Here is a 27980-nt window from a genome sequence, read left to right on the forward strand (position 1 = left end):
GGTAGGATTTTATATCTAAAATTATTTTATTTCGGGGGCCAAAATCAACAGTTGACGCTTTCCGCGCACTAAAAAAGTGTCTTATGGCTAAAAACAGTTATGCGATAATATTGTGTATAATCCAAAACATATTCATTCACAGTCGATTCAGTAGTCAACCAGTTTCTTGAGCTTTGGCGGTGCCGAGATGACGACACGACCCCGACTTGGGCCACTGTTGTTCCCATCCCGATCCCTGTCTCGCCCACCACGAGTTCTTTCCTGCTGCTGCTTATGATGGTGCTGTTGCCTGTACCGCTCACGCTCTCGATTCCTCTCCATACTCCGTTCGCGTTGTCGCCGGCGCCTCGACTGACTGCGACGGCTCCGTGAACCCCTCCGCTCGCGGCTGCCACTACGCCGGCGGCTGTGTGAACGGCGCTTTCGGTCCATGCGGCTCCCGCTCCTCGAGCGAGATCTCTGCCTGCGATTGTACCGGGGACTGGGACTACGCGTGCGGCGCCGTCGCTCGGTTCGACTGCTGCTCCGCCTAGTGTGCTGCTCGACCGGACTCCGCTTGCGACTGCGTGATCGGCTGCGACTGCGACGGGTTGAGGGCTGCTGCGGCAGCTGGCTCTCGGACGCATCCGACGCATCGCCATCACTGCCGGACAGCTTGCCACTGGAGGGCGTGCCATATTTGTGACGCAACTCGCGACGCCTGTGAATATAGAGATGTGAGAGGACTGACCAAGAGCCACCCACAAGCACGATACCCACCTTCTGCGTAGCTTCAGCGCCAGTTCGCGCATCTCATCCTCGCGCTCCTGCTGCTGTTGTCGCTCCCGCTCTGTCTTCTCAATCTCCGCTCGCTTATCGGCCTTATCTGAAAAATGTATTCCCTGTTTAGTATGGATGCCTGGCCGGGGGGTTTCTACTAATGCATTTGGTGAACATCACACTACTACACTCCGATGTGGCTTACATTGCCGGTTGAGCAGGTTCTGCATTTTCCGCTTAAGACGCTCGCGCAGATTGGGTCGTCCGCTGCCACCGCCACTGTTGCTGGCCGACTGTCCGTGTCCAGAGTGTCCCTGTAAGAAGCACCCCCGAAACGCATATTTAGCAAGTTTCAAGAAAAGATTTCAAAGGGGGAGCAGTAGGAGTCAGTTGCGGTCGAAAGTGCTGGTGTTCAGTCCGACAAAAAACTAGACACAAAACGGATGCATCAACAGGGGATCGAACATACTAAGTAGTCACATAGTCAAAGGTCCTTAATAGGTAAAATATTGATTTCTCATTGAATTTGTTTTCGGTTTTTGGATTTTGAGCAGGTTTAAGGTTAAGAGACGTGAAAATTTTGGTGGTGTACTCCGGTTAAGTGAGGCAATGAGACACTTGGCTTTGCTTACTGACTTTGGTTTCGGTAGCAGAACTATATTTGCCTGTTTGATTACCCGTGCTGCATGTTGACGACATCGCTGGGTGGTGGAGCGCATGCGATCGCTCTGACCTGAAACAGATACGAAAACCCATTTAGTTGACACTCGAAGAGGGACTGCTAATGGTGCGTGGTTCTGCCTCTACTTTACCGCTGGCGCTGCATCACCAAACTTACGCAGTATCCGCTTCCAATTCATCGGAATCATCGGCCTGTGGCTTGTTGCTCGCTGCTGGCTGCAGTGGTTCCTCGTTTTCGCTGGCCTCGCTTTTATCGCCGCCTCCCGATGACGATGAGGAGGAGGTGTCGTTGGCTCTTTTCCGGCCATAGTAACGTTTGAGTGGCGGCGGCGGTGCCTCCACCACCTGCGGCAGCGCGGGTACAGGCGCTGCGGGAGCTGCCGGAGCTGCTGAAGCTACTGGAACTGCTGGAGTCGTCGTGGTCAAACCGAGGACTCGCGTGGACAGCGGATAACTTATCATGGGCGGGGCTGGTGCCCTGGGCTGTAGCTGCAGCTGCTGCAGCTGCTGCTGCTGCTGTTGCTGGAGCAGCTTCACAGCTGTCAGAGTTGATGTGGTTGTTGTGGTTGTTGTACTCAGGCAGTAGCCGCCTCCCGCCGCAGGAGGAGCCGGCGATGGTGAGGTCTTCTTCGTGGTGCGGCTACGACGACCGGAATGGGAGCGGGAACGCGAGCGACTGCGTCTTCTGCGTCCCGCCTCAAAGGAACTGGCACTGGAACTGCGCGAGGAGTAGGAGTAGCGCTTGCGCGATCGTTTGTAGCTGGGACTGCGGCTTTTATAACGCTTCCACGAACCAGATCGAGAGCGGGAGCGGGAACGAGACCTCGATCGGGACCTAGATCTCGAATAGTACCTGCGCCGACGTCTGGACCGTGTCCGGCTGCGTCTGCGGTAGCTACGACTTCGTCGATTGCGTCGCCGGCTGCCGCTGCGACTCCTGCTGGCGGATGCACTGCGGGAGCGGGAGCGAGAGCGCGTCCGACGGCGACCACTGCGCTTGGTCGACTCGTTCATTAGCTTAAGCTTGTCGAGATTATCCTTGACCTTCTGGGCATACGAGACGGAACCACCAGCGCCGGAGCTGGCGATGGCCGCCCCAGTGCTGGCATTGATGCAGGACTCGCCCAGTGTGGGACCGGGCTTGGACAAATTGATGGTGATCTTGGAGTGCGGCTGCATTTCGTCTTCGCCACCAAATGAGGTAATGTAGGTGATCTTTTCGGGCCCAGCCTCGGCCGGGGAGGGTGAGCGCGAGTCGCTCTCTTCATCCTTCTCGTTCTTGCCACCCTTCTTGTCCTCCTTGGCCGCATAGCTGGGCGGGCTGAACGGCCGATTGGCAATGCGTCGCTCCTTTTGCGCTCGTCGCTCTCGGCGCGACTTGCGACCGCTGAGCAGCATCTTCTCCTGCTCCTCCTCGCGCGCAATGCGCAGGGCATCCGCCTCGTCTGCATCCTTTGTGAGATGCGAGAAGAAATCATTGCTCTTCATGCCATAGTTCCGACCACAGGCGTTCAGCTCGTGGGCCTGCGCCGTGTCCAGCTTCCCAATGTCTATGGACACGTCCATATCGATATCCGAGTCGGATTCATCGGAGCCCTCGCCTTTGTCACCGCCGCCGGCTGTGGCGGAACCGGTGGCCCCCGCCGCTGGCGCGTTCATGGAATGCCCAAAGGGTTGAGGTCCAATAGTGGCTGTTCCCGCATCGCCTGCATCCTCATAGGAATAGCCAATGGTGGCGCCTCCCGTCTTCTGCTTCTTCTTGGCCAGATTGCGCTCCGCCTCCAGCTGGGCATTGGCCCCAAACTGCTCCTCGAGGTACAGCTGATGCAAAAACTTGTCCTCGCTGACATTGAGAAAATCGTTCTGGGCCAGAATCCGATAGCGTTCGTAGTTCAACTGCCGCTCCTCGGCCGTCATATCCGTGTCCGAGTCGCCACCCTCGCCGCTCTTGCCAACAGGCGGAATGTAGTCCAAATGGGCGCGCACATCGAACCGATCAATCAGATTGTCCTGCTGCCCCTGCCATGGCACACTGCAACGAAACAAGAACATGTTTAATTCGCTTCGCTTTGCGCAAACAGGAACTCCAGTAGTAACTCCTGAAGTAATCAAAAAGAAAAGAATGCAATGCTTAAACTCAATATCACTTGCATGATGGCGGCACCATCGCCCGCTGCCGCTACCGCTGGGTCCAGGTAAATCTTGCTCCGTCTGCCATGCAGCTGCAGGAACTGTGTGGGATCCGCCTGGATTTTGTCGTAGAAATATTGTCGACGCTCCGCTCGCTTGCGGTAGTCGACAATGAGGCCGCGTATCTTTCGCTCCTGCTTGCGTGCCTCATGCCACATAATTACACACGCGACGACGCACTTATTTTCTCACGTGAATTTCTTAAAATCTCGCAAATAAATGTTTAAATATTTGGTGCAAGCCCCCAGCAATGGCTTTTACTGCAACCACGCCCCACTTATATTTATATTGATATTTTTAGGCCGATTTTACCGGCTTTTTGGGGCACGCACGTCCGAAGTTGTGAAGTTGTTGGGTTTTTGTGAGACCATCATCAGTGTGACCGCCTATTTTTCTATAATACCGTAATATACCAAACACTTAATGAACTATACCAAAATATACCTCATCATTTTTTAAATATACCGTAAATATACCGAAGAAAAAAAGGATGTGGCCCACTTGTCCCCCCTCTATTTAAACAAGAATAAACCTTTAATTAAGCCGTGGAAAACGGATATACAAGGATAAAGCTTTAATTAAGCCGTGGAAAACAAAAAAGTTTGTTTCCTGAGCACTCCTCCTAGGACTCTGAGCACTGAACACATAATTTTATCAGATAGATGAATCAATTTTCCAGTAGATTGGCTAATTTTTTAGATTTTTTGGAGGTTTAAACAGAAAATGTCTAAATAAATAAATACATAAAACTTAAGTGGTGATGAAATGGATCGCATGAGCTGGGTCATTCTCGGATCATGATTTTCAGGAATATAAATTGCTTTCATACAATAATTTCTGGTTTAAATAGTTAACTGTAGCTACAGTATTTAATGAATGGCAACGGTAAAAATTACTTATATGACCCCTAAAAACCTGCAAATAAAATCCTATATATTTAAAGCAGCGTACGTTAATTATTTTCACTGCTGGCAATGCCGCTGGGCGGGAACTGCGGCTGCGCTCTGGCTTGGGGGATGAATGGAAAACAACCATAGACAAAAGGATAATAAATAACAAGCAAAACTGGAATGAGCCACAACACAACAATTGTCTCTCGCCGCCTTTTGCGGCATCGATTTTAAGGAGACACATCCAAGCGCACATCACATCCTTTGCAGACAGGACAGCAGGACGGCAGGACAACAGGGAGACTGGGATTTAGCAAACTAGAACAAGTCCAGCACGTTTGCGGAACCAGTTTTAATGTCAGATAGACGTTACTATTTCACATCAGAGCAACGATACAACACCCCGGGCGACGTGGACAATGATTGTGCTGATGATGGGCTTTTGTATCCTCGCCGGGATAGCAACAATGACAACGAGGACGACAACGAGAACGACAATGGGGCCAATGCGGACAATGAGCCGGATGCGGACAGGGACGACGATTCGGAGTTCCTGCAGGACGTGCCCTACTCATCCAGCAGCATTGACCGCAGCTCTGTGGGCTCCATACCCTGGGCGGACGATGCCATCAAGAAGAACCTGCTGGACTGGGAGCGGGTGGAGCGCATGCTGAGCGGTGAGGAGATGCTGCCGGAGCAGGAGCCAGAGCTCGGGCGCGAGATCGCCGATTGGCAGCTCAAATTCCCCGTGCTGGTGGGCCGCAAAGTGCGGATGCGGTCGCTGCGCCATCAGAGCTTTGACAGCCAAACGCGGCGCGACGATGAGTCCGTGGACATAGATTCCATTTCAAATCTCAGTCTGAACTCGCTGGACGATGAGGATATTGAGGACGATGGCTTTCGAACGCCCACGGCAGATCCCCAGCAGCAGCAGCACCACCACCAACACCACCAACAGACTCGGAGCTATCTGCGTCCCACCCACAACCTGGTGGACCTTTTGGATCGCGATCTGCGTGTCACTTCGGTGTCGGTGAAGCTGCTCAAGCGACAACGCACCCAGCAGCAGCAACACCAAGCCCAGCTGCCCCCAAAACTCAGCTCTGCGATGCCCCAGTCGGCACGCCTGCGGATGCCGCCCATACTAAACGTCCTGGACACGAATCGTCGGTTTCGCGGGCTCCTCAACAACCGCAGCTTCGTGCAGCTAACACAGGTCCAGCAGCAGCAGCAGCAACAACAACAGCAGCAAGCTAAATCGGCTGCCCTGACCCATGCGAGCAGTACAGAGCGTCGACAGTATCACCATGCGGGCAACCGCTCCGCTTGGCACATGCCGATGGCCGCCAGCCGATTCTTCTCGAACAATAAGAATGCCATTGTGCTGCCGGCACTGAATCTAAGCCGCCACAGGGACTACGGCAGAGCCACAGCCGCCACCACAACGGCCACCTCCAGCCAGACCAATTCGAGCGGCGGCGGTGGACACAACAGTCACAGCAACAGCAACAGTTCCTCTCGCACCCTGCATCCATTCGCGCTGCCGACCAATTCGAGCAACACACCGTCGACTGGTCGCTCGATCTCGGCTGCAGTGCACCATCCGCGGTCGGAGTTTGCCTCCAACAGTGCCTTCTACATACCGTACAGTGCCTCGAAATTCAAAGCCTTCAAGTAACCTCATGCCATGTATACAACTAGCAAATAAAACTGAACTTAAAGGATGCTTTATTCGGAATCATTTGCAGACGGAAGCTACAAACCAATGTTGTCCAATCGCAGACGGCCATCGTGTTCGGTAAGGTAGAGGGTATCGGCTAAGCATTGCTCCGTAATCAGCTCCTCCACACGGTCGTTCATCTGCGTAGGAGAGAAGATTATCAGTCATCTAGATGCTTGAAGGTATTTTGGCAAATAGAGGACTCTTCTGCTTACCCCTTTAGCCTTACGCTCGGCGAGCACGTCGGGATACTTGAAGGCTGGGCCAAAGTTCACGCTTACAGTGGCACTCTTGTGTATGGATATTGCGGGGAAATAGCTGCCCGCATAGATGTCATCGAATGCCACGCCCTGCGACTCTCCATTCCTGAAGAACTCGATGCGGCTGCCCTGCAGTATGTGAAGATTTTTGAGCGTTTCATTGATCTTATCCTTGTCCTCGTAGTACAGATGGGACTTGAACTTCACCAGTGGCTGCAACGGATTTTCAGTTTGCAGTCAGAAAATGGGGTAAGACGGGGTACGAGCCACGGACTTACCCGATCCTTGAACGTATTTGGCAGATACTCCAGAGATGCCTCCTCGGGCAGTTCAATGAGAAATCCAAGGGTATCGCCCTCCACATAGGATTCGCTGTAATGCTTTCCATGGCTCTCTGTGAACTTGGTGCCCTTGCGCGACCGCCAGGAGTAGCCGAACTTGTCGTAGCCCAGTGGTGCCTGTAAATTTCCATACTCTCGACCCCAGCCCAGGCGCGTGGCAGCTCCCTCGGGCATCTCCTCGATGGTGATCTCGTAGTACCAGCAGCCGCGATTAACAGCTGCAAATGGGAGGGGAAATCATTGGCTTTGATTGAAGCGCTTGGAGCAACATGTGTTCTAAGGCTACTTACAGTGTGTGGCGCGCACCATGCAGTAGCCACGCTCCCCCGTCACCGCCAGTCGATCCTCGCTGATCTTCAGCTGTGGCGCCCGATCGTGCAGGGCCAGCAGTACCGCATGGGGCACCAGGGTGCGGTACAGCCAGCCGGGTATAGGCTTGCCCGCCCAGTCTGAGCTCTCGTCGAACTCCTGCCTGAATGGGGCATGCGGATCGGGCTCGGCCAGTATGTACCGATAGCCGTCCTTGTTGAACGGATGTTCCAGGGGGTAGCCATGTGGTGGCAGCTTTACGTTGGCAGTTATGTCGGAGCTCGGGCGACCCTTCTTCCCCGTGGGTCCCGAATCGGTTCCAGGAAATTTGCGCTTCTGCCTGTTGTTCTTGGCAAGATTTGCTGGAGGTAGGAAGGGCGAGAGAGGGAGAGGCGTTAACTTTTGGGGGCGTACGTGACCGGCTATAAAAAGGGATTGGGGCAAAGTTCGTTTCGGATTGCAGTTGTTGGCTTACATTCCTCCTCGTTGCTGCTGGCCAGCGTTGACGTCATTGCAGGACACACAAATTACAAAAAAAAAAACGAGGAGAAAAAAACCCAAAGAGAGGGCAGAAACTATAAATTGCGTCGTGCTCAAAATCAAAACCAAAAAATCAAATTAAAATCAATTCCACACACACGCAGAGCGCGGGTCGGCGAAGCGAGCAAAATATACAACAACAAAATAAAAGCGTAACTATTCTTCTTTTTTTTTGCAATGAATGAATTCTGAGCGAGGAGTGCTTTTGCTAGCCCCACCCCGCCCCACAATCTGAATACGTGGGCCCTACCAGATGTGCGCTGGGGCCAACGGGCCAAGGCAAGGTACCAGAACAGAAGGTAGGGCAGTCCTAGAGAAGGTGCCTCAAGACTTTTGCGCGAATCAATGCCAGAACGCTGCAAAACGCCAACACACACACACTTGTGCATATTTATTTGTATGTTTTGGAACTATTTCGGATTGAGAAGAAAGCGTGTGACCGAATATCACACAGTAGCTCCCCGGAAAGAGGGATGCCTCACCTTCTATTTAGCATACCCTTTCCACTGGCTCTCTTTCGGTATCTGTGTTTTGGCTCGACTCTTGCATGTCCCTGTGTGCAAAAAAAAGCTATGCGAAACGATCTGGCTATCTCGCTCTTTCAATTCGCGATCAAACAAAAGATCCATAGCCATAGAGAAAGAGAGGGAGGGCACGTTTATTTGGGGAGATGGGAGACAGTATGCAAAGCAGAATGAGCAATAAATGATGCAACTTCAGAAACGAGACCCCCAAATCAGCTGTGCAGACAGTGTTGACGATTTAGCTTTTCCGCACAAATACGTTGGCCCTGGCAACCTGTGGAGTCTGAAAATTTTGAAGATTAGGATCCCTAATATAACGCAGGACAGGACCTTTCTCGTTTCTCCATGCATGTGGCGTAAACTTGCATTCAATTTGCATGTATTCGTTCTCTATTCACAGGACTGTGCCACAGATTCTAGTCTTTATTCTAGAGTGCATGTCGGAGAACTGATCATAAGACACGAAAAATAACTACATCTAATAGCTCTCCCGGAAACGATCGTAATTAAAGTTGATGCATGTTTTCGGGACCCAATTCCGATCTTTCTGACAGTCTCACCTTGCGTATAGCCATCTTCGGTGAGCCGCAGTGCACCCGTCTTGCTCATGCTCTCATAGTTGGGCTTGATGAGGCGCAGGTCCTGGTGGAACAGTCCGTACATGGCACCGTTCTCCAAATGCTCCTCGTAGGTGAAGAGGGTCTGCACATCCTTGACCAGGGAACGCTGGACGGTGCTGTACCAGGACTGTGTGAGCCGGCGCGGCATTGTGGTCATGGCCTCCCAGTACTGCTCGATGTAGGGAATGATCTCCTTGTCCTTGCTGAATTGGATCTGTCGGTTGCCATCGCGAGATGCCGCCTGCTGCATGTTGGCAATGGCACAGTGGCACATCTGGGAAATGGCTGAAAGAATGCATTTACTATTATTTGGCCACCACGCTTCAAAATGTATCCCACTTACTGGCCTGGCTCTTTCGGAAGCTCTCCAGACCCGTGGCGGAGCAGTTCTTGCAGACGAACACATAGTTGGTGATGAATGGCAGCAGTTTTCCCTTGCCCAGCTGGTGGGACACGCAGGACTCGTGCACCCAGCGCGAGCATGTGGCGCAGAGCAGCTCGACGAGGTTCAGGTTGCGTTCTTTCCCGCTAAAAAATGAAGAATTTGTTATCATTTGTTCGCCTAATTACAGCGACGCGGATGGTCATACCAATAGCAAAAGCCGGCCGCCGCCGCTCGCTCCGTCGATTTCTCCTCTTCAGTCGGGAAGTTAACATCGGAGTTGGACTCTGTGGGTGAGCTGGTCTCCATTGGGCCCTCTTCCATGGCAGTGTATAAAATCAGTCTATCTTTTTAATTCACAAAATCATGTAAACAATGACAAAAAGTCGCCAACAGCGTGACCGTGACGATAACGATACAAAATACCATCCCTGCCAAAAAATAAATACCATTAAATACTATTTTAGTTTCGAGATGATATATCGATGACATATATATATATATCGACATTCTCGTTATCGATTATTATTAGTATTTTTGAAAATTGTTATTTTTTAAACTTGTTTTTTTTTGTATATTCCAGACGGAGAGCGGGAAAATTTCATTACTTTAAAAAAACAAAACAAAATGAATTAATTAAACAACAAAAACCCATTGTTTCATTTTTTGGATGACTATTTAATATTGATAGTAAGATGAGATCCACGGCTAACCGGGCATAAATAGAATTTTAAAGTAAAATTAGCTGTTAAAAGGTGTCAGCGAGTAATTGCTGTAAATTTGGCGTGTTTAATAACAAAATAAGCGCAACAATGCGGGTGACGTGGTGTAATTGGTCATATTTAAGTTCTGCCATTTGGTCAGCCAGCTTAGTTGCGTGCAACCACTATAGTTATGGTTATAACCATTCAGTACCCGCACACAAGCACAGTATGTGAGAATACGTGGCACACACACATTTACGTAACCTGGAAACTCAAAACAAAAACGGTTTCGGAAAGTAAGAATTGATAAATATTTCGTCGTGTCTGTGTACACACAAAAATTTGCAATGCTCGTCTTGCTTTCGCATCCCGTCATGAAGAGAGATATTGCTTGTAATTTCAGGCTCCAATTAACGCAGAAACTACTCAGTCTCTGTTTTGAAAATATTAACGAAATCTTGCAGCTCACGGGTACCAATAATAGGTATCAGAACCGGGATAAATGTATTTATAAAACACAAAACATATGTTACTATAACATATTTTACGCATTAAAGGGGAAAGATGTCGGTGGTGATTTTTGTTTTGTAAGTAAAGAGGAGGATGGAGCTACAAGGAGCCTTTACAAATAGTATTATTTTCCACGGTTTAACAAAGTTTGCTCAACGAACTTCCAGATCCTTCTTTTTGTTTTAATTTGTAGGATTTTCCGGGCATAGGAGGGGTGTAACGAGGGGTGTTAAGTGGGTTAAGTGTCATTTGATCGCCGGATTGCCCTGATTTTTCTGGCCTGGCTCCTATGCCCGGGAGATCCTACAAATTAAATCAAAACGAGAAGGAACGTGTGAGTCGCTTCTAAAGACGCGACTCTACTTATACCCGTACTCAGTCAGTATATACATATTTGAGATTATAATTTTTTTGAATTTTAGAAAAAAAAAAGTTACATTTTTTTGCTACATCTGTTATCTACATCTACATATACTATGTATATTCTACATCTAACATGTATATTATACATGTACCATTTAGATTCTACATCTCCTCCGCTAGGGGTTGCTCGCGCACTGAACGCGGCAGAGTGTGCGAGCGAGAAAGAGAATCAGTGGTTAGTTTTTGTTGCCGGAGGGGGCGGGGAAAGCAACAGAAAATTAATTTCTTCATTCTGGCTATGATTATGATCCGATCTGATTCAGATTCGGCAATCTGGTAGATATGGGCATTCTCTACGATACTGCGTTTTTAGTTTTATCGTATCTTTAAAATTGTGCCTGCCACAGATTTTCGTCCTTTGTGTGGGCGGAAGGGGGCAGGGCGAAATTTTGAAATACACTTGTAGCAGTGTGATATCACATGAGTCTGGAAACCAAATTTGGTTACCCTAACTCTTATAGTCTCTGAGATCCAGGCGCTCAACAAGACGGACAGACGGACGGACGGACGGACAGACAGACATGGCTATATCGACTCGGCTATTGATGCTGATCAAGAATATATATACTTTATGGGGTCGGAAACGTTTCTTTCTCTGCGTTGCACACATCCACTTTCACCACAAATACAATATACCCCTTAGCTCTTTTTGAGTACGGGTAAAAAGGGCTATATGAGCAAACAAAACCTTCCAAATGCAAAAATTTTGCTTGAAAGCTGCAAGTTAACCGAAAACGCGTACTGCAAAATTTGTCAGTGCTCTGTCTTGAGCTGCCACAAAAAAACACGTCACAAAGTGCCGGCTTTTTTAGAGCAAAAACAAGGCTTCATGCTACATGAAAAAATTTTACATAAAAGCTACTGAAGCTGATAAGTAGGATCCCACGAGTACAGTTGACTTCTTAAATATAAATAAAATGAATTTAGGGTTTCAGTTCAATAAGGAATTTGCCAAACTTAATTCAAAAGTGACAAAAATGAGATTAATTCTGTGTTAATTCGTACGCAAAGCTTGTTAATCGAATTATGCGTTCAATTAAAAAATAGTCTTCCTTTCAATGAACCTGCTTTAAAGCTTATGTTATTCTTGATCCCTGAAGTGGCAATAGATGGCGAATTTTATCCGTTGAAAAAACTTTACGAACGATTCCCAAGTCTTGCACCGGATCCAAAGCAGATTGAATGTGAGTTTCAATTCCTAAAACACGATTTTAATGTTGCTAAACTTAATTACAAATATTGTAGCCCAGGCAAGTTTTGGCATGATGTGGCCAATATTATAGACTAAAATAATTGCTTCAAATTTGCTAACTTAGCAAAGTTCGCAAAAAGTATTTTAATTTTGGCCGTATTCAACGCTTCTCGTGAACGTCTCTTTTCAGAGATAAATATGATTAAAACAAAAGGGCGCAATAGGTTCAAAAATGAAAATGTATCCAAAATACTTTATATAGGCAAAGCCTTCGAGATGTCATTTTCAAGTTGTTAGAGGGACTATTGAAAACATATGCAATGGAAAGACTGTTTTTATTTAAACTAATGTATGTATGTATATGAGCTACATTTTTAATTTTGTAATGTTTTGTAATGTAATGTAATAATGAAATAAAGAAAACACTAGATCAAATAAAAAATATGTTTTGTAATAATCTGAATTATATCTTTTATTTATTTAAATAGACAAAACACTTGAAATTAATTTTTTATTAATTAATTAATTCATAAATTGTTTTAAATTTGTGGAATGTAAATGATTTTCTCGATACTGAAATGGTATTTAATGGTATTTATTTTTTGGCCGGATGGTATTTTTTATCGTTATCTTCACGGTCACGCTGTAGCAGCACCGAATTTTGAGGCTATATACATATGTATATACACAAATAAGTAGTTGATATGTAGCAAATGTGTAGTTACATTTTGCTGTTTAAACCTTATATTATAATTTAATAAAAATACGCAAGATAGTAGAAAATTGATTCCTCTATTGGATAAAACTAGATGTTCAGTGCTGGGAGTCCTATCCAGCTTGGAATATTAAATCGAATATCAAAATTGAGGAATATAATTTTCCTTGGTATATATTCGGTACATTATGTAAAAAAGAAGGTATATTTGGGTATATTTTTGAGGGTCAGAAGGTATATTTCGACGAAAAATCCGCGGGCACACTGCTTACCCTGCCTCCCGCCGCACGTCTCTGTATATATATTCACATATATAGTACATATATATATGTCTAAGTGTAAAATTTAATTTTTTTTGTTGCTGAAAATTACGTTTTTTTTTATTCTCGCGAGAGCGCAGGTATTCGAAGCGCAGTTATAAATGGAATTGAACGTTTGCCGTGAGCGAGTGAAGAGAACGAACACAAGCGCACCAGCACCAGCAGCAGCAGCAGCAAATTCTCCAACACGAATCTAGAGGAAAAGCGGCCGCAGCCGCCGCCGCCAATAGGTCGCAACGCGGCTTTTTCTTTGTAGGGTCCTCCCCCTCGCTCTCGCAGGGCCACCAAACTAGTGCACTATGTGCGAGGTTTGCACTGATTTCCAGAGCCTCCTGGAGCTGTGTAAGTATCGCTCGGTGCTCGTTGCTCGGCGAGCCGACGACTACCCGCCCACGCACCACCCCCACCCTCACCAACAACAGCCAACTGAATTTTCCGCTTTTCCTCCGCTCTTTCAGATGAGGCGCGCGTGGCCAGCTCGGAGCTGAAATTCCAGCTGCTGTTGAAGAGCGAGATCGAGACCACATTCAACTATATCCAGTCATGGCCCCAGCGGCAGTGCATGTGCCTGTACAGGGACAACAAGAACTACGACCGCTTCAATCTGGTGGTGCAGTCCCTCATTTGCCTGACGGTGCAGCATCTCAAGCACATCGATCACCTGATCGAGAACTACAAACGTCTCACGGCCAGTGCCGCTCAGGTGGTGGCCCAGGCCCAGCAGCAGCAACAACAACAGCAGCAGCGGGACTCTAGCAATGAGTCGGAGTCGCTGTCGACAGAGAGCGAGAACAAGCAGCCCAAGGAGTCTAGCCCAACTGGGGAGAACAGAAAGGAGTCCGGTGCCGACGAAATCCAAGCCTCTGGCGATGGTCCGCCCAAGAGGAGCGGCCCCAGCACACCGCCACCGCCGCCGCCCAGTGTGAAGACGCACATTCAGTACACGGAGGAGCCGTGGATATTGCCGGAGGTCGAGAAACTGCTGGTGCTCGTATCCAAGGTGTTTCTGCTCAACTTTCCCCTGTACATGGCCCACAAGCATGGGATGCACTCGCGCTTGGACGACCTCCAGGCGGAGGAGGCCCACCATTTGGCCCTAATCTGTGATCTACACGATAATGAACTTCCCATCTACCTGCTGCGAAATGTGAGCCTATTCTGTAACTCGGGCGGCTTTGGGGCCATGTCGCTCTGCTTCGAGCATCCCGACCTGCCCGTGTCGACGGCCCACTCTATGACCGCCGCTGTGTCGAATGTGAAGCTCTGGCTCAACTATCACTGCAACACGCAGCTGTTTGTGCCGCTGCGCAGCCGCATACTGCAGTTCATGTGCAAGCTGTCTGATCAGAATCTTCGCTCAGCTGCCACCCGTGCCATGGCGGACTTTGTGTGGTCCTCGCTGCGCGATCCCCTCGATGTGGCCGTCAACTTTGACACCGAGGGCCTGGCCCTGGCCTTCAAGTACTTCACATCCACCACATTGACGATGCGTCTGGCAGGTGGGTCACACACAATAAAAACCTTTAATTAAATCGCCCATTGAGCATCGTATTCCATTGGTTTATTTCAGGCATGTCCCAGATCAATTCGCACATAAACCTCTTTAATGAGATCTGCACCACGGAGACGGTCAACGAGGTGGAGCTCTTTGGCCAGCGCATCGCCAACTGGCTAACGGAGAACCACATTGTGCAGCATCTGTTCGGGCCCAATCTGCACGTTGAGATCGTCAAACAGGCCCACATTCTGCTCAACTTTCTGGCTGTCGAGAATCAAATCTCTGAGGACGACATCAAGCTCATCTGGCAGGCAACCCAACTAAAGCACTGCTCGAAGACCATCTTCGATATACTGCCGTCGCTGGTGAAGAATCTGGCCCCCCGTCCGGCCATGCACTTGTACTCGCTCCTCTGCCGCATGGACCCCAAGGATCACACCGAGCAGAGCATTTACATTGCCTCGGCCCTGACCAAACTGCTGTGGACACGCGACTGTTCGCGCAGCCAAATGAATCTGATGCAGGACCATCTGATGGGCGCCAATGTCACTGCCTCCAGTTCGGACAGCGGCAGCATTGAGGGCAGCAACACTGAGGACGATCATGTGGGTGCCGATGACAGCAGCGTGGCCAGCGGAGGCGGTGGCGGCGTTGCTGTCCCTGTCTGCCAAAAAAGTCCCATCGATGGTGTCCCGCCCTGTAAGCAGGCCCGCCATCGGCGCCACATCTGCGATCCCACCACCGAAAAGGGCAAGCAACTCGGCCCCGAAGGCAAAGTGGAGATGGTGTATGTAAAATATTATCCTACTAAACTAGAATTAGGTATTGAGTAATGTTTATAGGCAGAGAAAGCTATGTTCTGGTGCGATTTGGTAGGGATTTACTTACTCCCATTGCTCCGAGATTTATTCTTCGACAAGCGATGAGAAAGGTGCAAAAAAGAGAATGAAAAAACAAAATACATGCCGTGTGCATGACATTGTATCTCGCCGATAAAGGACAAAGGATTTTTTTAGCACTGCCCCTCTTGCTCCCGCGGATTTATAGTGTCTTTGTTGGGTATGAGGATCGAATACTTAATTTTCATTTAAAAACGCTCTTAGTGAGTTTTATTTGTTTGAGAATAATATTTGTATTCCTGTTTAAGCCTATTCCACATCGGTTTTCTATTGCTAACAGAACAACCAGGGTTTTAAAACAGTTCCTATCGCTCCATCGATAACGCGGCACTTTGATGCTCGACTTGAGACGCAGAGGCGAATTCTGCAAAAGAGAATGCCTAAGAATATTAAACAAAAAAATAGCATTCTTTAAGCCTTTTCCACATCAGTTTTTAATTGATTTTATGTGCTTTAAACTAGTAATCCAAAGTTTTCAATAATATCTGATATAATATCTGAAGCTTCAATCCTTACTTGCATATTAAATATCTAACAACGTTTCGAAGAACCACTGGAATACATAATAATAATAATAATAGTTCTATAGATATTTATGATTTTTGTGATTCATTTGATCCTTATCGTACTCCTTACTTTGTGTGTATTTGCAGCCGAAACAATCGCATTGTGAACATCATCGACAACACCAGCAGTGAAGAGGAGCTTCAATCGCGAGCCGCTTTGGAGCTGCAGCTGCATCGCAACCGGAAAAAAACGAGCAATAAGCGGCGACGCCAGAAGGCGGCCAACAAGCAGCTGATGCTGCCCCACGATCTGGTGGAGATCTGGGACGGACCCGAGGATGTGCCCAGCAGCGATGATGGGGACGCCGACGGAGACGGCGAACTGCTGGCCGATAGCGACGACTGCAGCGATGGAACGGCCAGCCAGCTGGTGACCTCGGACGTGCTGAAGCATCTCCAGGGCGAGGGCCCCTACATCCGGGCCATTGCCGAGACGAACATCAGCGAACTTCTGAGCGGGGGCGAGCACGATGGCAGCTACTCCTCGCCGATGAGTAACAAGTCGGAGAAGAATCTGGCGGACTTTGACGACGAGGATGTGTCTCCCTGCGAGGAGGAGCTGGCCCAGCTAGTCAACTCCCATGCCGGACGTGTGGCAGTGGCTGGTGGGCAATGCCGGGATGTGCCGCCAGCCTTTGCGGCTGCCGCCGCCGCGATGATGGTGGCCCAGTCGGCTATGGCCATGCAAAAGTCGGGAGAGACAAATGTGGCCGCCGCTGTGGCAGCCGTAGCCGCTGCGGCCGTTGCCACCGAAAATGCCCAGCAATCGCTGGTGGCCACCATGCGGCAGGCGAATGCCAATGCTGCGGCCGCCAAATCCAAATCGGACTCGGATGGGGATCTGCTGGAGGTCAAGCAGCAGCAGCAACACAATTCCCCCAAAGGGGGAAGCATCACACCCTGCTCCGTACAGCCCTCGTTCAAGCTGAACGATGTCTGCCTGCCGGGCAATACGCTGCTGTGGGATCTGCTGCAGGATGAAAAGATTGTAAGTGCAACGGCATTCCTGCTCCCGCCACCATTCCCATTCGAATGATTCTCTCTTTGTCTAGGGTCAACTTGGTGAATCTCTGGCCCTGGAGGCGGAGAAGGCGCTGGCCACGCTTCTCTGCTTCAGCATGGACCGCCAGCTGCGTACAAAGTTCATCGAGGGTTGCCTCTTCAATGTGGCCAACAACCGGAGCGTGATCGTGAGCCTGCGCCTGCTGCCGAAGCTGTTTGCCTCGTTCCAGCAGTTCCGCCCCTCGGACACGCACTCGATGACGATGTGGGCGGAGCGCAATCACCGGATGATGCAGTGCTTCTTCCAGAACATCCGCTACTATGCGCGACGGCATGCCGAGCTGCTGGTCAACCAGAATGGGGAGCAGCAGCAGCAGCAGCTCGGTGGACAGCTGTACTCGCACAAAACCCAGGTGTCGGTGAGGCTGCAGTTCCTCTCCTCGATCTTCTCGACGGTGGGCTCCCCCAAGAACTTTCGCCTGACTGTGGAGCAGCTGGATGCCCTGTGGGAGTGGCTGGCACACGATCCCGAGTGCGCCGATTGTTACTTTTCGTGGCTGCAGGCCCAAACGAAAGGCGGAGATCAGCATGCGCTCGGCATCGAGGAACTGCAGCACTTGTACTTGAAGAAGCTGCCAGAGCTGCGGCCCGAGGAGTTCTCCATGGTGGCTTTGGGTCTGTTCCAGCAGCTGTGCAGCTACGCGCGCATCGCCATGGCCGAGTACGACAAGCACAACGATCAGAACCCGTCCACGGCCAGTGCCGTCGGCATGTATCACCTGTGGAAGATTGCACTGCGGGCGCAAAGCAACGAGGTCTCGTTGGCGGCCATCCAGTACATCAACATGTACTACATGGGCCAGCAGCTACGCCTCGAGAAGGAGTTTGTCTCCCAGTGCATGGAGAATCTGGTGCAGGCGGCCACAGCGCTCGAAAGGTGAGTTCATCTCCGATCTGTAAACACTTATAATTCGTTTATCTTCCAGCATTGAGGATGAGAACGCTCTGATGAGGGTGCAGCGTGGACTGCTGCTGTTGAACACCCACCTGGACACGTTCCGGCGGCGCTATGCCTTCCATCTGCGACGTTGGGCCATCGAGGGCAAGGGCATTGCCTCGCACAGCAACCTGAAGAACGAAGGTGCCGGGGCGCCACTGCGGATACTGCTGCAGCAGGCGGGGCTCTCGGAGAAGAGCTCGCTGCAGATGCATGCCTGCGATCTGATTGCGGACCTCAAGGCCGAGGTCTCCAAGTGGTGGGAGAGCCTGCAGACGGGCATGGCAGCCCCAGTGCTCGGCCTGCTGCTCAGCGATGGGCCACTGAGGATCATTACCCAGGGCCAGGAGCTCACGTCGGACTACGATGAGCGGAGCCTGGGCGATGCCGGCTTCAAGGATAATCAGATTGTCTACGTGTCCCTGGGCGGGCGAGGCGCCCGCCGAAAGGAGAGCAACCTAGAGCATCCGTCGATGCTGCCGCCGCCGCCCAAGGAATGCCTGCCCACCGTCCTGCTGCTGCAGCCAAAGTACTTTGAGAAGCTCTTCTGCCTGATGCAAACCCTAGGCGACATGAAACCCCAGGCCTCGGCGGTGAATCTGCAGCACCACACCAAGGCGCAGTTGCTCTCCCGCCGCGTCTGGGATATACTGGCCATGCTGCCCACCAACCCACAGATTCTCGATGCCTTCAAGAGCCTGGTGACGGACCTAAGCGAGCTGGAGCAGCTCGATGCGGCCGCCTTGGAGGACAAGGATAAGGAGGAGCAGCTGGCAAACAAACGCAAACAGATCAAGCAGAAGTTTCGCGACCTGCTGGACCCCAACAATCTGCAAAAGTTCATGTACTCACTGCACATCGTGGAGAGCCTGGCCCTGAGCAGTGTGCGGCGCGAGGCGAACGGCAATCTCGAGCTGTTGCGCGGCAAAAAGTCATCATCATCGATGGGCAGGCGAAGGAACAGCAATGAGCCGCCACTGCCGCCGCCTGAGCTCAGCTCCAAGCAACAGCAGCAGCAGCAGCAGATCTGTGAGCTGCTGGAAGATTCCCATTCCCTGACGCCCACGCCAGTGGGTGGTGGCCAGCAATCGGACACTGAGGCCAGTGGCAGCAGTGGCGGGGACAAAGAGAACCAGCCCAGCAGCAGCAGCACCTCCACCAAGCAGCAGCACTGCAAGCGGCAAAAGAAAAGCGAAAGCCTGGAACGACCCGTCGGCTGTGCCACTCCACCGTCGCCCATACCCCCACCACCCCCCTTGACGGCCATGGCTCAGGCACAGGCTCAGGCCATTCCGACAGCGCCCGCTCCCCTGGTGCTGGGCGACAACAAGTGGAGCGAGGCGTTCGTCAAGTGCGGTGGACTGCGGCATCTCTACGAGATCTTCATTGCCGGCCAGCTGCAGCAGAGCTCCTATCCGAAGGAGGTGGCATTGAACGAGTGGCGCCACGACTGCCTGGCCAGCCTACTGCGCATCCTCTGGCTGCTGGGCTTCGAGGAGCTGCATTCCCCGGACATCCATGTGCTGCTGTCGCGCCCGCATCCGTTCATGCTGCAGCTGATGGAGGTGCCGCAGTGTCTGCGCCGCCTCTCGAGCATCCTCAACGATGAGGTGTACCAGAATGTCTCCCCCAACTCCCTGGTGTTCCCCTACCAGTTCCACCAGCTGCGCACGGGCTTCTGGGGCCGGGCACAGCTCGTCCAGTTCACCATGAACATTCTCGTGAGCTTCATCCACGCCTCGGGAGAGGCACGACGCGTTCTGTGGTCGCAGGGCGATCCCGGCATGTGGCTGCAAAAGTTCATACTGGAGGATCCCGAACCGTCGGTGCGTCGCGAGATCTGTGCGGGGCTGTATCGCATCTGCTTGGGTCATGCGCAGAGCTACCGCCTGCTGTTGGCCCCGCTGCTGCACAAGCTGATCACCCTGCTGCCGATGGCCGAGCAGATGAGCGCCTCCACGCAGCACACGCAGTTCCTGCTCTCGGAGGAGGGCAAGGAGCCGTACGGGCCCGCTTGCAGGGACTACTTCTGGCTACTGGCGCGCCTCGTGGACACTCTGTCGTCGGAGATTGGCGCCGAGGAGCACATCGACATTGAGATGCTGTGCGAGAGCATTTCGCAGAGCATCCTTACCCGCGAATATTACGAGCTGAGGCAGGGCTTCCAGGACGACGCCATGGTGGGTCTGCTCAACCTCATGTCGAATCTGATCAAGCACGACACCCGCTTCAAGTACAAGCCCAAGATTCTGGTCTTCATGGACCAGCTGCTGGGCTTCCTCTTCGACATGCCCTCGCCGTCGGATCGCCACAAGCCCAAATGCAAGTCGCCGACGTCGCGTGCGGCCGCCTTCGATCTGCTGACGGAGCTGACCCGCGGCTGTGCCACCAACTTTACCTATCTGCATGGCCGACTGATGGCCCAGCACAAGTCGGGGCCAAAGCCCCCGTATCCGTGGGATTACTGGCCCCGCGACGAGGGCAGGGCCGACTGCGGCTATGTGGGTTTGACCAATCTGGGAGCCACCTGCTACATGGCCTCCTGCATCCAGCACTTGTACATGATGCCCCAGGCCAGGGCAGCAGTGCTGCGAGTGCCGCCCGCAGGAGCCCAGAAGCATGCGCCCACACTCCTCGAGCTGCAGCGGATGTTCGCGTACCTGCTGGAGTCGGAGCGGAAGGCCTACAATCCGAGAAACTTCTGCAAGGTGTACCAGATGGACCACCAGCCGCTGAACACTGGGGAGCAAAAGGACATGGCCGAGTTCTTCATCGATCTGGTGTCCAAGCTGGAGGAGATGACGCCCGATCTGAAGCATCTAGTGAAGCGGCTCTTCTGCGGCACGCTCAGCAACAATGTGGTCTCCCTGGACTGCGGCCATGTCTCCCGCACAGCCGAGGAGTTCTACACGGTGCGCTGCCAAGTGGCGGATATGCGCAATCTGCAAGAGTCCCTGGACGAGGTCACCGTCAAGGACACGCTCGAGGGCGACAACATGTACACCTGCTCGCAGTGCGGCAAGAAAGTGCGGGCCGAGAAGCGGGCCTGCTTCAAGAAGCTGCCACAGATCCTGTGCTTCAACACGATGCGGTACACGTTCAACATGGTGACGATGCTCAAGGAGAAGGTGAACACCCACTTCTCGTTCCCGCTGCGCCTGAATATGCGCCACTATGTGGAGAAGACCCTCATGCCGCAGCAGTACAAGGAGGAGCGCGAGAAGCGGCAGCGAGAGCGGGAGCGGGAGAATGAGGCGGGATCGGGCGCTGGTGGGGATGAGAACGAAAAGGCTGAGGCAACGCTGGATGCGGACATTGAGGAGTGCTATGAGTAAGCACTGAATTCTTTTTTTATTCTTTTGGAAAGTCCTATAGGGATCTCTTATTCCCTTCTAGGTACGAATTGGTGGGCGTTACTGTCCATACGGGCACCGCGGATGGCGGCCACTATTACAGCTTCATCAAGGAGCGAACGAAGAACAACTTTCATCCGCTCGAGCGGTGGTTCCTCTTCAACGATGCAGAGGTCAAGCCCTTTGATCCCTCGCAAATTGCAGCCGAATGCTTTGGCGGCGAAATGACGGTGAGTAGTGTAGTCCCTGATCCCTCGGAGCCGGAGCCGGACCCGGACCCGGAGCCTCTTTCTGTGCAGATTTTATGTGCGTTTTTTTTCGATTTTTTTGCAGAGCAAAACCTACGATTCGGTGACAGAAAAGTATCTGGACTTTAGCTTTGAGAAGACCAACTCCGCCTACATGTTGTTCTACGAGCGACGGCTGCCGGAGCATCTGCAGCGTCGGCATTCCGAGCTGTTGGTCACGCCCACGCCCAGTCCCGCTGTCGAGGAGAAGCCAGAGGTGGGCATGACCAGTGCCCAGGAGGATGAGGAGGTGGAAGTGGAGGAGACACCGAAGGTGGAAAAAGAGGAAAAGGAGATTGAGAGCGACAGGAGAAAGGTGGAGCCAGTAGATAAAATTGAGGAGAAGGTGCAGACTGACAGAACGGAGGAGCAGGAGAAGGAGCAGCAACAGCAGGATGGGGATGGGGATGGGGATGGGGAGGGGAGGCATCTAACAGCCAATTGTGATAATTCTAAGCCAAGCAACAGCAACAGCAGCAGCAGCAGCATTAGCGAACAGCAGCAGCAACAGCAACCTTCCACCTCTAAGGCATCTTCGTCCTTCAAGCTGCAGCTACTTCGTCCCTTGCTGAACAAAGAGCTCGAGGATTGGATATGGCAGGACAATCGGCAATTCCTGCAGGAACGAAACATCTTCGATCACACATATTTCAAGTGAGTGGCGCAGCAAAAGATACTGGGAATAAACCGATGCTAAATTCTGATTTTGTTGCAGCTTCATGTGGCAGCTGTGCAGCAACATACCACAGACATTGATCTCCGAAACGGACTTCACCTGCATGGCTGCACAGCTGTCGGTGTCGTTTTTTATCGAGACCTTCATTCATGCCAAGGAGAAGGTACTAAAAACAATTTATTTTGGATCTAGTCAGTCATTAGTACAATGTCTTTTGTGGTCTCTTCCCCTGGAGAAGCCAACTATGGTGCCCTGGGTGGAACTGCTGACCAAGGAGTTCATTGCAAGCCATGAGGCTTGCGAGTGGTTCCTATCCCAGATGGCCCTGGAGCCCTTCTGGCCCGTCCAGGTGCTCATCCAGTGCCCCAATCAAATGGTGCGACAAATGTTCCAACGGCTAGTCATCCATGTTATCCAGCAGCTGAGGTAAGTCCCATCCCAAGTCCAATCCTCCTATGCAGTTCGATAATTTTTGTGTGTTTCTTCAGGGCCTCCCATGCAGATCTGTTTCTGGATGTGGAGACAGATGACGACGGCAAAGAGCTGATTGGCCAGGCCTCGTGCGTGACGCGCTTCATTGGCTCCCTCATATCGCTGCTGGAGCATGGGGCTCGCTCGCATCTCCGACATCTGTCCGAGTACTTTAGCCTGCTGTGCGAATTCTCGCGCATGGGCGACGAGGAGGCCATGTTCCTTTTGCGCATCGGAGTGCTCAAGAGTCTGGTGGACTTCTATCTCGGCAACAAGCAGGCGACGGACAGCGTTAGTTGGCCCACAAAATGCCGAATGTTTGAACAACAAATCAAAATCGTTATTTTACACATTTCAGATCGAAATAAGCTCGGACAACGAGGACAACTCCTCCGATGAGGCCCTGTCGGTGGAGAAGATGCGACCCGCCTCGCTGGACAAGATGATAGCGCTCTGTGCGAGTCTCGTGGAGAGATCGCGGGGCGCCGATTTCCGTCTAAGGCTCTCCCCTAAAGACTTCAACGCCATAGCCGGCGGCAAGGTGATCCTCAAACAGCTACAAAGATCCATCTAATCAAAATCCATTTTCCCGAAGAAAAAAAAAACAAATCCCAACCGCACAAAACAATCTAAATCCGAAATCTATCCGCCTTTCAATCGATTCATTCAGCCCATTGTGATGCCCGATTTTTAATGTACTTTTGCGCATATATTTTTCGTAGGGTTTTCCATTTTTGTACCAACAAATAAAGGATGGCATCAATCCGCACCAGACCAAGCATTTAATCCATGCTCTCTGCCGCTGGGACGATCGCCTGGCCACCCAGATCGTCAGCATGCTCTTCGCCTCGGTCACCAAGCACACGGATCTCTGTGCCCCCTTCTTCAAGCTGCTCACGCTGCTCACAGAGACCCAGGGCGGTCCTGTGGGTCTGCCCTGCTTCACGCAACTCATTCTGCCACGCATGTGGGACGCAGCCGAATACTGCCCGCAGTCCGTGCTCGACTGGCTGTCCCTTCAGGCCACCAAAAATAAGATAGCCCACGCCTGGATACTCCAGTCCGCAGAGCAGTGGCTGGAGCAGTTCCTACTGGCCCACGACAACACACGCGTGAGGAATGGTATGCCATGCAGTGCTTTATCCACTTGCTTGCTGGAGGTGCCCTGCTAACCTGTTCTTTGAATTGTTTTTTAGCTGCCGCTTTCCTGCTGGTGGCTCTGGTACCCTCGCAGCCCTTCCGCGCCAACTTTCGGGCACACTCGCAGCACAAACTGCTGGCCCTCAATCCGCACAGCTATCGGTAGGTGCCGCACTCCGAAGGCAATCGAAACATGAATTAAGCAACATTTTGTGTGTACATTTCCAGCGACATCAACAGCGAGGCCCAGGTGGTGCTGCATCAGGTGATTACATTGCTGTTGCGTCTGTTGCGGCCGGCACGCGTCTATGCGGAAATCGCCTCCCATGGCACCACCAAGCTGACCGCCTACTTTAATCTCCTCAGCTACTGTATGGTTTCAAAGACTGAAAAACTAATGGCAAGTTTGGGCAGCAGCACATCTCCCGGTTCTCCCTCCCAAAGGCTAAAGGGTATTTTTCTCTCTCTCTTTGACCTGCAGATAGGTTCGTTCATGCGCTCCCTGTGGGAGCTGTTTCATCCGCGTCTCTCGGAGCCGAGTGTGCCCGCCCATCACAACAAGCACGCGCTGCTCACCTTCTGGCACCACTCGCTGGTGGACTGTCCCGAGAATGCTGCCCAAGTGGCCAGCTGCCCGGAGATAACGCGCAACATAGCATTTAATTATATATTGTAAGAATAAGAATAAGATTACCCCCGCACATTCCCACTGGCAGCTCTAACTCTCTGTATCCTTTCTACTTCAAGGGCCGATCATGATGACGCCGAAATCGTCACCTATAACCGGTCCATGCTGCCCGCCTACTACGGCCTGCTGCGGCTGTGCTGCGAGCAGAGTCGTGCCCTCACCCGCCAGCTGGCCCAGCACCAGAATCTGCAGTGGGCCTTCAAGAACATCACGCCACATCCCACCCAGTATGCGGCCGCCGTGGATGAGCTGTTCAAGCTGATGACTCTGTTTGCCACACGGCATCCAGATGCCGGCGAGCAGGAGAAGCTGGATGTCATACAGTTCAGGCGGACCATCATCATGTCCTACATGAGCAGCCTGGATGCACGCGTCTCCTGGTCCACGCTGATCAGTGCTTTAAAGACATTGGGTAAGATTATCCCCCCCGAAACATCTGAAACTTATTTAATTTGCTTCGCTGTGCTCTTTCCCAGTGGACAACGAGGACGATCGCATGCTGGTGATCTTCAATGGCGGCATTGAGATGTGCTTTGAGGCTTTGCACACGCTACATTCCATGCACCACGAGGCCACGGCCTGCCATGTGGCCGGGGATCTGTTCGATCTGCTCGGTGAGATGCTCCAGCTGCTGGGCACCCTGCGCACACGGACGGACAGTCCCGCCCAGAAGAAGCAACAGCAGCAGCAGCAACAACTGGAGCAGCAGCTTCAACTGCAGCAGCAGCAACTGCTGCAGAAGCAGCAGCAGCAGACACAGAGCACCCAAGCACCGCAGACACCGCAGCAGAAGGAGAAGCAGCTGCAGCAACAGATGCAGCAGCATCTGCAACTCCAGCAGCTGCAGCAGATGCAGTTCCAGCAGCAGCATTTCCTGCGCCAGCAGCACCAGCACTCGGCCCTGGCCAAGGCACTGCCGGATGCGGTTAAGCGGCTGGCCACGCTGCTGAACACCTTCAATTCGCCGGAGATCAGCCGCGCGGCTCTGGAGGTGCTCAAGGAGCTGGTGCGGAACACCAGTCTGGAGGCCACCAATATACTGGCACCCATTCTGATCAACTGCCATTTGTCCGTTGCCAATGCGCCGAATGCCATTGGACCCCTGGGTCCGTTCTTTCCACGTCGCGGGGCCAAGCACACGCCCTGGCCGCTGGGTGCCAAGAACTCGCCACGTCCGCCCCGGCCCATGGTTCAGATGTGCATTGCTCTGTCGGAGTTGACGCAGCGTGGTCTGGATGCGGAGTACGATGCCCATGTGGAGGGCTTCTACAGGCCCTACCACGACTTCATCGACGTGATGATGCGGATGTGTGTCAACACGGGCTCCCTCAACGACACCCTGGTCAAGCTGCACTGCCTGGTGGCCATCGAATCGACGCCGCTGCATTTCAACTACTTTCCCAAATTCTGGGTGGGCATACACAACAATGCCCTGACACACAAGTGAGTTGATCACGTGCCAAGCGACTTACTCCCTTCTAATTATTCCTCCGATTTGACAGGTACACGGAGCTGCTGGTCAAGAATCAACTGCTGGTGGAATATCTGCACAATGTGCTCCGGGACGAGCGCAGCATGCTGAAGGATGCGTGTGTGCGCGAGTTCCTGGAGCTCTACTACCATCGGGTGGCAGCCCAGCTGCCAGTGGCGCGCATGATCTACACGATCAACTATGGCATGCACTCGAAGGATGACATCGATGAGCTGTGCGGCGATCTATTTGCCATACGGATCATTGCCCAGGCCACGGGCGTGCCGACCACCGTGCGAAAGGAGTTGCGTGGCTCCCTCAGGGCGCTCCAGAACAAGACCGAACGCTTCAGGATAGAGGCAGAACGGGGTACAACTCCTTTATTTATTTCCACCTTCTTTCATTCAGTTATAACTATATTTAATCTGTATGTGTAGACGACTTTCCCAACAAGAAGCAGAAGCGAGACTCGTACAAGGAGAAGGATAAAGAGCAGGCGGCGCAGTCTGACACGGATAACTCCTCGGCCACAGATCCCAGCAAAGCCACAGATGTCTCCATGGAGGTTGTTGCCACCAAGACCAACAGCATCACCAGCGACCCAGTTATGGACACAACTGCCAAACCACCGACACCTGCGGGCAGCGAGGATGAACAAATGGAGAGCACTTCGCCGGAGAAGATGGAGAAAGCCGGATCGACCCCATCGTCCGACGATGAAACCGAGCTTGAGGATGAGCTGGAGCCCACGCCCAAACGCAACAAGAAGTCCAGCAACAAGAAAACCGCACAGGATCGATTGAACGAGGAGCGCGAGAAGCATCTGATCACGCTCATCACCATGGAGTCGTACATCCAAAACATTTTCTCCATCTTGAAGCGCGACTCGAAGCAAATCGAAGAGGCAGCAGCAGCCTCAGAGGCCTCCACATCGGCAGCGGCGGCGGCCAAGGCCAGACCCAAGGGGGCACACACCCCGCCAGAGCCGTCTGTGCCAGAAGCGTCCATGGAAACGGAGACATCATTCTGTGCACGAACAGAGGCTGAAAAGCGACCGCATTCCCCAATGGCCGGTAAGCCCAATGGCAGTCAGCCTATGGCCGCCGATTCCCTGCCAAGCTTTATGGAGGCTGCACTGGCCACGCCCACCACTCCCGCTGTTGCCTCCACATCCCAGGCGGCGAGTCCAACACAAATGTAGTTGTCGTTCAACGATTTGATCAGCATTTTATTTTTCGGCAAGCCCCTGGACTGATGATGGGCAAACGGGGATGATGGGATTGGGGCTGGTGGGGCTGGTCCTTAACTTGTAAGAATTTCGTGGCCAAAGGTCAATGTTAGATACGGATACGAATACGAATACAGATACAGATACGGATACGGATACAGATAAATGTAAGCAACCCAAGGTTGGTGCTAGTGGTTGATGTTGACTTGTGAACTCCAATCTACTCCACACACATACACAAACGAAGAGACAGACGGAAAATACGGACAAACAATTCAGATTTACGAAAGCTATGGATACTAGCCTGTAAGATTAGCTTAGAAGCATCTAACTCACACACATTCAAGACCCACAAGCACATGCATACATACATATATACATACATATATTCAATATATAGCGTTAAATGTAACTAACTTTTAAGACTTCCCCCAAGCACGCAACCAAGAAGCAAGAAGCCCAAGCAGAATTCCCTTTCAAAATTTAGCCAAGTGCAAAGATTGAGAATGATTGTTAAGCCAAAAAGAAAAACAAAAACATCCGACTCAAACTCAAAAAGAAAATTTTAACAGCAATAGAGGAAGATGAATATATATCAATGAAACGGCTTACGAGACGCTAATA

General features: G+C 51.7%; 4 protein-coding genes across 10 annotated transcripts; 2 read left to right on the plus strand and 2 right to left on the minus strand.

The window, feature by feature from the left end:
* Positions 1–16: 16 nt before the first annotated feature.
* On the minus strand, positions 17–4016 carry LOC111065537 (CLK4-associating serine/arginine rich protein). 4 transcript variants are annotated; one of them, XM_022353761.2, is made up of 6 exons: positions 3943–4016; positions 1598–3472; positions 1396–1492; positions 965–1073; positions 760–865; positions 17–700 (listed from the first exon to the last, which is right to left on the minus strand). In XM_022353761.2, the coding sequence occupies exons 1-6, from the start codon at positions 4002–4004 to the stop codon at positions 148–150; spliced, it is 2802 nt and encodes a 933-aa protein (XP_022209453.2). In that variant the 5' UTR covers positions 4005–4016; the 3' UTR covers positions 17–147. The 4 variants fall into 4 exon arrangements, with proteins under 4 accessions (XP_022209453.2, XP_022209452.2, XP_022209455.2 ...); XM_022353760.2 differs by having other exon boundaries at positions 18–700; positions 3592–4001; XM_022353763.2 differs by lacking the exon at positions 17–700 and having other exon boundaries at positions 771–865; positions 1437–1492; positions 3592–4002.
* Positions 4017–4362: 346 nt separating this feature from the next.
* LOC111065657 (probable serine/threonine-protein kinase mps1) lies at positions 4363–6259 on the plus strand. The gene is made up of 2 exons (XM_022353954.2): positions 4363–4515; positions 4577–6259. The coding sequence occupies exon 2, from the start codon at positions 4876–4878 to the stop codon at positions 6196–6198; it is 1323 nt and encodes a 440-aa protein (XP_022209646.2). The 5' UTR covers positions 4363–4515; positions 4577–4875; the 3' UTR covers positions 6199–6259.
* Positions 6232–9603, minus strand: LOC111065656 (set1/Ash2 histone methyltransferase complex subunit ASH2). 2 transcript variants are annotated; one of them, XM_022353950.2, is made up of 7 exons: positions 9425–9603; positions 9178–9362; positions 8775–9119; positions 7132–7512; positions 6779–7059; positions 6456–6713; positions 6232–6380 (listed from the first exon to the last, which is right to left on the minus strand). In XM_022353950.2, exons 1-7 carry the CDS (start codon positions 9538–9540, stop codon positions 6276–6278), a joined length of 1671 nt encoding a protein of 556 aa, XP_022209642.1. In that variant the 5' UTR covers positions 9541–9603; the 3' UTR covers positions 6232–6275. The 2 variants fall into 2 exon arrangements, with proteins under 2 accessions (XP_022209642.1, XP_022209643.1); XM_022353951.2 differs by lacking the exons at positions 8775–9119; positions 9178–9362; positions 9425–9603 and adding an exon at positions 7626–7912.
* A 3478-nt stretch (positions 9604–13081) lies between these two features.
* LOC111065603 (ubiquitin carboxyl-terminal hydrolase puf) lies at positions 13082–27593 on the plus strand. Of its 3 annotated transcripts, none has more exons than XM_022353847.2 (20): positions 13082–13422; positions 13539–14579; positions 14651–15365; positions 16131–17031; positions 17096–17982; positions 18032–21373; positions 21439–21625; positions 21729–22336; positions 22398–22521; positions 22594–22784; positions 22847–23120; positions 23188–23370; positions 23552–23951; positions 24026–24131; positions 24198–24369; positions 24451–24641; positions 24717–25069; positions 25134–26100; positions 26160–26497; positions 26566–27593. In XM_022353847.2, exons 1-20 carry the CDS (start codon positions 13380–13382, stop codon positions 27327–27329), a joined length of 11787 nt encoding a protein of 3928 aa, XP_022209539.2. In that variant the 5' UTR covers positions 13082–13379; the 3' UTR covers positions 27330–27593. The 3 variants fall into 3 exon arrangements, with proteins under 3 accessions (XP_022209539.2, XP_022209540.2, XP_022209538.2); XM_022353848.2 differs by having other exon boundaries at positions 22597–22784; XM_022353846.2 differs by having other exon boundaries at positions 22398–22784.
* Positions 27594–27980: the final 387 nt, after the last annotated feature.

This window comes from Drosophila obscura, unplaced genomic scaffold (assembly GCF_018151105.1).
Source record: "Drosophila obscura isolate BZ-5 IFL unplaced genomic scaffold, ASM1815110v1 contig_192, whole genome shotgun sequence".
NCBI classification, from domain to species: Eukaryota; Metazoa; Arthropoda; class Insecta; order Diptera; family Drosophilidae; genus Drosophila; species Drosophila obscura.